Source organism: Pecten maximus, chromosome 8, assembly GCF_902652985.1.
Source record: "Pecten maximus chromosome 8, xPecMax1.1, whole genome shotgun sequence".
Lineage (NCBI taxonomy): Eukaryota > Metazoa > Mollusca > Bivalvia > Pectinida > Pectinidae > Pecten > Pecten maximus.
This window is the reverse complement of record NC_047022.1, coordinates 33,312,070-33,323,302: the sequence shown is the minus strand read 5'-3', so window position 1 is coordinate 33,323,302 and position 11,233 is coordinate 33,312,070. Positions and strand designations below refer to the sequence as shown.

Here is an 11,233-nt window from a genome sequence, read left to right as displayed (position 1 = left end):
ACAAACTTCAATTGTCAAAATCCAAGATGGCTGCCTGTCGGCCATGTTGTTATCCGATTGGTATCAAAACGTAATATGCATAACTAGGCACCAAGGGGAACATTCATAAGAAATTTGAGAAAGATCCATTCAGTACTTTCTCAGAAATAGCGATAACAAACTTCAATTGTCAAAATCCAAGATGGCTGCCTGTCGGCCATGTTGTTTTCCGATTGGTCTCAAAACGCAATATGCATAACTAGCCACCAAGGGGAACATACATATGAAATTTGAGAAAGATCCCTTCAGTACTTTCTGAGAAATAGCGATAACAAGAATTGTTTACGGACGGAGGGACGGAGGGACGGACGGAGAGACGGACGGACGGACGGACGACGGACCACGGACGCAGGGCGATTTGAATAGCCCACCATCTGATGATGGTGGGCTAAAAATATCAAAATATTTGTCACACTCGTGAATTGTAAAAATTTTAATTTAGCACAAACAATTTCTACAAAAGTTCAAAATAAACATAAAGAAATTCTACCTCCCGAAGTTAAATACACTACCTTATTGTGAACCACTTTTCTCCAAAACTTCTCGTGCGGTCGTTTCAATTTTTGAATCTGTAAAGAGCTGAATAAATTTCACGTGCACTGATTAATTTTTTTCTAGCAAATGGTCGGTCTCCAAACGAGTGGAGCCCCTAGTCCCTCTATATGTATGTTCTATGTATGGTCCTGCATGTACCGACGTTGAATAAATCTTCTTTTTTTTCTGATAAAAATCGTTGTTTAAGACTCTCTATTTTTATATTACTTAATATATCGAATAAACAAATCCATGAACATAACAAATGTTACAAACAAAACTGAAATATAATAAAGGTCTATTTAACGTTACCAGTAAATTATCTCTTTTAAAAGCAAAAAGGATATTTTTCATATTAAACTAATCTTGATTTGAAAATATTATGTTCCGTTAATCAGTATGTATATTAGGTATTTTAGCAATATAAATATGTCATATGTATCGATAATAAAATCGATATCGATAATGCATTTCAAATATCAATTTATGTTTTTTTTTCACTTCCCGTACCTATTTTGTCACATGCACAGTCGGATGACCACATGCCTCAAGCTACGTTCGTTACCTTTTTGAGACCAGCCCCTGCTTGGCTGACATATTGTTACCGGAAGAGAAGGGCGCCACCTGGAATCTACTTCCGTGAAAACAACACTGCCTTAGAGGATCATCTCGGTTGTGTTTACATCTAAAAATGAAGTTTACTGATGATATTTGATGCCCGAGGGTATGGTCATTGCATCGCAACACCGTTTTTATCCCAATGTCAATATGTATTCCTTTTTCGTGTCTTCTGATGATATGTGGTATTGGCTATAAACTGATAAATGTCACTATCGTCGGTATCGATCCTTCAGATTGTCCTTGTGTCAGGCCACTGACTTGGGTCGTTTTCGTTTTTGCTGTCCAAACGGTTGGACCGGTGCTGTTCGTTTATGAAAAGCATTCAAATATCTTAACATGAACGTGGATTTGGTTTAGTGGTGTAAGATGCAGGTATTTATAACTAGGCAATTAGAGCCTGTATAAAATAAGTGTTTTCCTTTGCATTTCTGTTATGTTATATATATTTCAGATTCTTTTATTTCTTTGTGTTTTTGAACACATCAGAGAGAAGACATTACAAAACAATACAATGTAATATAGATCATTAGATGTACATCGTCATGTATCTATGTAGAAACCCCAGACCTCCCATTACATAAGTTATTATGAAGCTAACAAAGCTTATACCTTATGTTACCTTATACAATATACCTGCACACAAAAAGACCACTGTAAGCCCCTTTCCCTATGATCCAGTGCAAAATACTCGATAGAACATCATCATCTTTTTGATGGAGTTCTAAAAACTTCTAGAAGATTTATAGTCAGAGTGCATACCATAATTATTTATTACATTGTAAGTCAACTATGGATACCTGATCATGACCTGGCCTGTACTGCTTGAAGGGTTCTGACTATATTTAGCTACATTTTTGTAATTATGAGTATCCTTTGGTCTCTATCATGGTTGAATTAATATTCTTTCTATTCTTTAAGCCATTAGATTTTCTGCCAAAGGGCTGTCGAGAGTTATACAATAGGGTTATGTGCCTGGTTGGGCTCATGTCCCTCCCCACTGGTTAGCTGCTTATCACTGGACATACAGGTGTATGTATTCCATTTACCTGGTCGGTTTGGTTTTAATATTTAAAACTCATCAGAGGTGAGAAGTTGAGTGTTTAAGCCCTTTTTATATTATGTGGTGGCTAGTAGCCGATGGAAAGTGACTTACAGCTGATAGCCAATAGTTGGTAGCCAGTAGCGTTTGGCTGGGGACCAATATTTAGATAGCCAGTACTTGGCTTAGTTGTCAGTAGTGTCAGGGCTTGCATGACCTAAGGGTTATGGGATCATCTAATGTGATGAGCTCAAGTGTTGCATATCGATGTTGTTATTAAAGTTTGACTATTCTCCGTGGCGGCCGTGTTGGCCTGATTGATGGTTGTCTTCTCAGTGTTTGATTAGTATCTATGCTTCTTCATGAAGATGCTCTCTTCTTTTGTACTTGATGCCGTATACAGTACATTGGATGAGAACCATTCAGTGTTCTGTACAAATGTGTTTATACAGACTGCTTTTGTGTCTGAAGGTTTTGGTACAGCGTCAAGAGTTAGATGAAACTCTATGTAGAGCCCACAACTAAAATCATACATGTGCATATGTCATGCCTTTTAATCTTCAATAAATATTCATGGCTAAATGTTTCAGAAATGTTCAATAAAGTAGGATCCAGCTCGAAGAACCAGTTCCTAGAACAGACGAAGGCTGCACGGGCAGAGAGGGCCCAGGGAAAGGAACGAGACAAATGTGCCACGTTGCTACAGGTAGGTTTTGTTGAATACAAAATGTATATGTTTTGTTTGGCTGTGCAGGTACGTACTGTAGGGCTTACACATGATTTGCAGGATGTGACTATAAGGAATCTTACTTTTTTTTTCTTTCGAAGCAACATTTTTCTTCCGTATGTCTCCCTTGACAATTCCTTACTTTTGGCCTTTAGTAGAGCATTCACTTCTGTGAGGAAGGCTTTAGTTTCTGTTCCCTTGCTGGAACATAATACAGTCTATGAAATGGGCAGTTGCTACTGCTTAGTACTCAGTATTTTGATTGGGTTGCTAGTTGTCAGAATAATGTTATTGGTGGGGTTTCCAACAATCAATTATCAAATCCTATTACTGTCACTGTTATTGATAGGATTCTCAGAATTATCAATATTCAGCTGTTGAGTCAGTTTTAATTATTGTATTGCATGATGGACATGTAAGCATTTTTTAACTTAATTTTAATTTTTAATTTTAACTTTAAGCGTTTCAATTTTTCAGGCACATATCAGAGGATTCCTGACCAGACGACGGTTTAAAAAAGGGTTAAAGTACGTACTTATAGTCAGTATCGTTGATTCATGCAAATGTCTACTCTATACCGAAGACACAGTATAGTCAATATCATTGATTCATGCAAATGTCTATACCGAAGACACAATAAGATAAACTCTGTCTATAGATACACTATCACAGTTCTTTATCAAGTGACCAGCAGTCACACTTCTACATAAACTTCAGTATCAATATAGTTTGTTATTTCCACTACCAAAGACCTGGTCGACTTGTGTCCACCATTTATGAAATAATAATTGTACAACACAATATAAATTCTGGTATGATGTATTATAAGACTCTATCATATGTGGTCACGTAGGATAGGGATATTCCACCCGAGGGGTCACAAAATGTGGTAAAACCCAAGGCTCCGCCGAGGGTTTTACCACATTTTGTGACCCAGAGGGTGAAATATCCCTATCCTACATGAACCACATATGATTGAGTATTTTTCTCTCATTCCCCAACCTTAAATGTGCAAAAATAGGCACTATCTGTCGATAGCTTTCTCAGATAGACGCCATTTTTTCTCGATCCAAACTTTTTTTCTACTGCATATAATAAAAAAAGAACAGCGCCAATCGATTTACCATACCCCATATATATGCAAACAACGTTTGCTGTTCTAAAAACGAAGGAAACCATTCATTTCCACAGTCTAACGTTGTTTCAGCATCCCTGTCATTGCAAGCGAAGCCAAATCACTTGATGTCGGCCAAGCTAGTGTGTCTTTTCGCGTGAAAATATAGTTCCATGTTTTATTAATAAAAAACAATAAAAGAACATGTTTTTTTTACATAATTTATATCATAAATAAATAAAATTATTAGATCTGGCCTAGCACATTGAGCAGACGATGTGTTTACAAATCTATATAGATCTACTTTCGGTTCGGCGACCTACTTTTGTATCATTGCGCGCGCGTGGCTATCCTACACCGGAAGCGAGGTAATACACACACAGCAAGCATGGGTGTATTTACCTGGACAGACCAGTATGATACCGGTAGGGATGAGAGAAATTATTATATAGAAATGTTGATTTTCCACATCTCGCTGACATTGTCATCTTTGTAATTATAATAGAGATCCCAAACGGAAGGAGGGGATTGTTTTGGAAGTTACCCCAATCCATCTTTACATGAATAAATTTAATATCAAGGCAGATGAAAGTATCTCAAGAAAAAAAATGATTGAATTTTGTAATCCAGGTTTTCTTTCATCATTTGCTGATATATTTTGCAGTACGAGTGTCAATGACCTCCTCCAGATTCCAGAAAATCCTGATGATGACTATAAACCTAAACTTCTTCCCGGTAAGCTCAGTCTGCCTGGTTAAACTTGAGCAAAGTCTTTATATTTGAACCCCATTTACCAATATATAAAATTAAAGAAATATTGTTTTCTCTGGAAAAAAAGAAAACATAAAGAAAAAGAAAGTGGGAAATATCGTATGGGTTATTTATCTAGCATATTTAAAAAAGATATGATGTAAATCCAAAATGTTCAGTTTATACAGGTGTTATAACTAATACAATGTAGTATCATAAATGACCAGAATGTTCTGTCTCCTTTGTTGTCAGTTTATACAGGTGTTATAACTAATACAATGTAGTATCATACCTGGTCAGTTTATACAGGTGTTTAATAATACAATGCAGTATTATACCTGGTCAGTTTTTACAGGTTTTATAATGAATACAATTGAGTATCATACTTGGCCAGAATATTCTCTCCCCTTTGATGTCAGTTTAGACAGGTTTGAATACTTCTTTACACCAAAGCCCTTTGATGATCTCATTTATAACCACAATGTTCACTACATGTTTTTGTGTGCACTCTTCACAGTTTTATTTTTTACATAATTGTTTCCACAGCTCTGGAGGCATACAAGAAAATAAAACAGTTTTTCTTCACATTTTCAAGAGAAAATGACAAAAAGGTAAAAAAATTTAATCCAGATCTTACAAATTTAATAAATGCTTGATACAAATATATTGTGCTGGTTAATAATAAAAGTCAACAATATTTGCATTATGATAAAAATATTATCTTAGCATAGCCTAATACATGAATACCAGGGTCCCTGTACATACATGTGTATTTTATCCACTGCCTACCATTAGCATTGGTATTGAATCATGATGTTTTCCATGTTATTTTCTGTTACAGAAGTTTGAGTTTTTATGTCGGTACTTGTTGTCCTCCATGGATACAGAACAGATAAAGGTTGGTTACTAAAACATGCCTGGGTAAAACAACCAGTAATATAACATGGCTGTGTAAAACTGACAGCATAGGATGTCAGGGTTGTCTCCCTTAGCTTGTGTTTGAGAAGACATGCTTTAGCCAGATAGCATGGTTTGCACCTAGGAACTTATAAATGTCCCTTTGCAAAAATGGACTTCCTGAAAAAGTTGGGTACTTTTAATTTATATTATGCATGTATTTTGTATCTGTCATATAAACAATATTCCAGTAAAGCATTATCTCAATAGGAAAAATCCAGGTTGTCATACAGGGATCACATTGAAAAGAAGCAATTTAATAATTTAAGCTATTCCATATACAGTGGACCCTCGATAATCCGAACACCTTCGTTCCCAGCCCAAACAGTCCGGATTACGAGTTTTCCGGAATGCCGAGTTTCGTCTACCGGTTCTAAAAAATTGCTGCGTAAGAGTTATCTCCCTTGACTATATACAATGCGGGACGTTTAAATGACATGCTTCCATTTCATAAACTTGTCTAATTGTCAGTCTTTTTAAAAAATAAATATACTTATGTTTCTGATATGATTCTTGTTTTGTTTTATTTTGTAGAAACTAAAAAATAAACAATGTTTTTAAAAGAACATGTAAAGTGAAAGTTGTTTTATTTTTCGTTACACGTAACGGTGTTACAAGCCAATATCCTTGTTTACCCAATACAAATGTAACCAAACCCCCCCTAGTTTTCAAAGTGTTAATGATGTTAATTACCGATCATAAATTTATTACATGTATTTGAGATTGATTAATTATCGTAACACGTACTGTATGTTAGTGCATGAATTCTTGCTAACTACTTAAAGTTGCCTGCTGTATGTAAAATAATTATAATAGATATTGAACGTTAAGTTGATAAAAGCAAAACCAGTCTATACTGTACTTAAAATCCTTTAATACTGTAGCATTTAGGTCGTAAAGAAAAGCAATGTACCATTATAAAAACAGAGCTACATTGCAACACAGGTAAACACCTGGAGCTATGACCTGGCAGCGGTCGCTATGACTACACAGTGTCAAGCGATAGTCTGTACAGCTGTAGACACGGGTGACTTGCCCCGATATTTTCCCTTCCACGTGATGAAAAAATCGTCCGGATTATTGCGGGAAATTTACTAATGAAAAGTATGTTCCGTTTCCAAAATGTAGTTCCGGAATCCGAATTTCCGGACTGGTGAGTACAAATAACGTTACGGAAATCTGTTCCCGTGTATTTCCGTCCGGACTGCGAGTTTTCCTGACTATCGGCGGCCGGATTATCCCGGGTCCACTGTAATAAAGTAATTGAAAAGGCACATTTTTTCCAGGACCCACCATGTTTTTTGTTTTTTTATTTCTGGAATCCTCCCAAAGGATATATTTTTTACTGAAATAACCCTAACTTTTATCTGTATTCATTATTTGTTTTTGCTGAAAAATATTTCATGTCTTTTAACATTTCAACCAATCTAAAACTTACATTTTTCAGTTGTGCTATGTATCAGTGGCACTGATGAAACCTTACGTTGTTGAGTGGATTCAACAAGCCAAGAATGTCATGTGGCACAGCTGTTCCTGTCTGAGAACCCTTAGGGTCAGTATTTAATACCACACACCTAGTGTAGGGTTTGATAACGAGTGTTGGTATAAATAGCCTGAAGTTATGTAGTATATTGCTCTGGAGTTCATATAACTCGGTAAATGAAATCTACATCATTTGATTCTACTTGCTGTAGCAAAGATGTAATTACTTTGATTATATGTATGGATATGCAGCATATCTACTTACGCTTGTAAAGGTATACACTAGATTTTGTTAAGATTCTGGTCACATTTTTTATATATTTTGAATATGTATATCTAAGATGAGAATTTAGAGAGAATATTGGATATGTTACAGCCTGAAAACCACACCGACATGCAGTCTATTATGTTACACTTACGGCTGTTGATCACATTCACCAGTACCAGCACATGGAAAATACTCCGGGGAAAGTCAGGTACAGTAGGAAAATACTCCAGGGAAAGTCAGGAACAGTAGGAATATACTCCAGGGAAAGTCAGGTACTGTAGGAAAATACTCCGGGGAAAGTCAGGTACAGTAGGAAAATACTCCGGGGAAAGTCAGGTACAGTAGGAAAATACTCCGGGGAAAGTCAGGTACAGTAGGAAAATAATCCGGGGAAAGTCAGGTACAGTAGGAAAATACTCCGGGGAAAATCAGGTACTGTAGGAAAATACTCCGGGGAAAGGCAGGTACAGTAGGAAAATACTCCGGCGAAAATCAGGTACTGTAGGAAAATACTCCAAGGAAAGTCAGGTACAGTAGGAAAATACTCGGGGAAAAGTCAGGTACAGTAGGAAAATACTCCGGGGAAAGTCAGGTACAGTAGGAAAATAATCCGGGGAAAGTCAGGTACAGTAGGAAAATACTCCGGGGAAAGTCAGGTACAGTAGGAAAATACTCCAAGGAAAGTCAGGTACAGTAGGAAAATACTCCGGGGAAAGTCAGGTACAGTAGGAAAATACTCCGGGGAAAGTCAGGTACTGTAGGAAAATACTCCGGGGAAAGTCAGGTACTGTAGGAAAATACTCCGGGGAAAGTCAGGTACAGTAGGAAAATACTCCGGGGAAAGTCAGGTACTGTAGGAAAATACTCCAAGGAAAGTCAGGTACAGTAGGAAAATACTCAGGGAAAAGTCAGGTACAGTAGGAAAATACTCCGGGGAAAGTCAGGTACAGTAGGAAAATACTCAGGGAAAAGTCAGGTACAGTAGGAAAATACTCCGGGGAAAGTCAGGTACAGTAGGAAAATACTCCAGGGAAAGTCAGGCACAGTAGGAAAATACTCCGGGGAAAGTCAGGTACAGTAGGAAAATACTCCAGGGAAAGTCAGGCACAGTAGGAAAATACTCCGGGGAAAGTCAGGTACAGTAGGAAAATACTCCAGGGAAAGTCAGGTACAGTAGGAAAATACTCCAGGGAAAGTCAGGCACAGTAGGAAAATACTCCGGGGAAAGTCAGGTACTGTAGGAAAGTACTCCAGGGAAAGTCAGATACAGTAGGAAAATACCCTGGGGAAAGTCAGGTACAGTAGAAAAATACTCCAGGGAAAGTCAGGCACAGTAGGAAAATACTACGGGGAAAGTCAGGCACAGTAGGAAAATACTACGGGGAAAGTCAGGTACAGTAGGAAAATACTCCAGGGAAAGTCAGGCACAGTAGGAAAATACTCCGGGGAAAGTCAGGTACTGTAGGAAAGTACTCCAGGGAAAGTCAGATACAGTAGGAAAATACCCCGGGGAAAGTCAGGTACAGTAGGAAAATACTCCAGGGAAAGTCAGGCACAGTAGGAAAATACTACGGGGAAAGTCAGGCACAGTAGGAAAATACTACGGGGAAAGTCAGGTACAGTAGGAAAATACTACGGGGAAAGTCAGGTACTGTAGGAAAATACTCCAGGGAAAGTCAGGTACAGTAGGAAAATACTCCAGGGAAAGTCAGGCACAGTAGGAAAATACTACGGGGAAAGTCAGGTACTGTAGGAAAATACTCCGGGGAAAGTCAGGTACAGTAGGAAAATACTCCAGGGAAAGTCAGGCACAGTAGGAAAATACTACGGGGAAAGTCAGGTACTGTAGGAAAATACTCCGGGAAAGTCAGGTACTGTAGGAAAATACTCTGGGGAAAGTCAGGTACAGTAGGAAAATACTCCGGGGAAAGTCAGGTACAGTAGGAAAATACTCCGGGGAAAGTCAGGTACAGTAGGAAAATACTCCGGGGAAAGTCAGGTACAGTAGGAAAATACTCCGGGGAAAGTCAGGTACTGTATGAAAATACTCTGGGGAAAGTCAGGTACAGTAGGAAAATACTCAGGGAAAAGTCAGGTACAGTAGGAAAATACTCCAAGGAAAGTCAGGTACTGTAGGAAAATACTCAGGGAAAAGTCAGGTACAGTAGGAAAATACTCCGGGGAAAGTCAGGTACAGTAGGAAAATACTCCAGGGAAAGTCAGGTACTGTAGGAAAATACTCTGGGGAAAGTCAGGTACTGTAGGAAAATACTCTGGGGAAAGTCAGGTACAGTAGGAAAATACTCCGGGGAAAGTCAGGTACAGTAGGAAAATACTCCGGGGAAAGTCAGGTACTGTATGAAAATACCCCGGGAAAGTCAGGTACAGTATGAAAATACCCCGGGAAAGTCAGGTACAGTAGGAAAATACTCCGGGGAAATTCAGGTACTGTATAAAAATACCCCGGGAAAGTCAGGTACTGTATGAAAATACCCCGGGAAAGTCAGGTACAGTAGGAAAATACTCCGGGGAAAGTCATCGGTACTGTAGGAAAATACCCCGGGAAAGTCAGGTACTGTTAGGTACAGTAGGTAAACAAGACAAAACCAAGCATAAACTATCATACAATGGTATTGCTTCCCATTTAATCTAAGTTTGACAGGGCGATCTCTAGAAACTTCATTAACATACCCAGGTTTAGTACACACCATTTCAATACTCATTAGGAGAGTTTTTGCTGTAAAATCATGACTTCATTCCCAACAATTTAAAACTCTGTCCATACCTGTCCTTAAATGACCATAGTTGTTGTTAGGATGTTAAGCAATACAGAACCAAATCTAAACCTATCAAGTATTGAACCAGAGTCTTCAATTTATTTCAGTAAACTTCGAAATCTCCAGTGCAATGTTAGCCTAAACTGAAAGCTTTTGAAAATAAAATCTGATTGATTAATGTTGTATGTTTGTTTTACATATAACTGCCTTGATCAAAGTACAGGACACTGATGTTTAAGCAACAAAAATATAAAAAAGAATCTCCTAAAGTGAAAGCTTGTTAAATAGGAAATCTCTATTTTTATGGTTTTGATCCCTTGACAAATATGTACATGTATATCTGTTATTTTTGTAACGATTCCCAGTGAATTTTACTCAGCCGATCAACAACACTGTTGAATTTATCCCCAGGTGAGCCACTGGCCTCCATGATGAATCAGCTCTGTAACAATTTGATGGGAAATCTCAACACTAAAGGAATGTACCCAATCCTTCAGGTCAGTTATCTCCATTTCATATTTTCTAGTAGGCACTGATGTAAACTTACCAGTAGACTATTTGTGTTTGGCATCAGGTAGCCGATAAGTTATTTCTGATTGAGTTATCTCCCCTACATATTTGTTAAAAGGTTCAGATATTGACTCATGACAATTTGATGTGGATAACTTTATATTAAACACATGTAACTGATAGGATTTCTTCATCTCTTGTTTACAGGGATTACTGACCAGGGGCCTAGCTGCCTCAAAACCTGCCTTCAAACATGCTCCCTTATCAGCAGTCATCACTCTGGCTTTGAGGTACAACCCTCATCCCCTTGCCATCTGCTTAACGAATGTGTTGTTAATAGTTGTTGATATAACATATTGCATTTCTCTGTAATCCAAAGAAAGTTAAAGAAAACGATTATGAAGCTACTGTAAAC

General features: G+C 37.8%; 1 protein-coding gene across 4 annotated transcripts in view; it reads left to right on the top strand.

The window, feature by feature from the left end:
• The first annotated feature begins 1,212 nt into the window (after window positions 1-1,212).
• LOC117333257 (ubiquitin-protein ligase E3B-like) overlaps window positions 1,213-11,233 on the top strand; it is a 37,192-nt gene continuing 27,171 nt past the window's right edge. For all 4 annotated transcript variants that reach the window (XR_004533865.1, XR_004533864.1, XR_004533863.1 and 1 more), the window contains exons 1-10: window positions 1,213-1,297; window positions 2,824-2,939; window positions 3,438-3,487; window positions 4,739-4,809; window positions 5,371-5,435; window positions 5,666-5,722; window positions 7,229-7,333; window positions 7,640-7,739; window positions 10,720-10,805; window positions 11,026-11,108. Coding sequence is in view for 1 of the 4 variants with exons in the window: in XM_033892471.1 (XP_033748362.1) it covers window positions 1,288-1,297; window positions 2,824-2,939; window positions 3,438-3,487; window positions 4,739-4,809; window positions 5,371-5,435; window positions 5,666-5,722; window positions 7,229-7,333; window positions 7,640-7,739; window positions 10,720-10,805; window positions 11,026-11,108 (743 nt within the window). In the remaining 3 variants the exon portion in view is untranslated. The remainder of the gene's footprint in view (window positions 1,298-2,823; window positions 2,940-3,437; window positions 3,488-4,738; window positions 4,810-5,370; window positions 5,436-5,665; window positions 5,723-7,228; window positions 7,334-7,639; window positions 7,740-10,719; window positions 10,806-11,025; window positions 11,109-11,233) is intronic.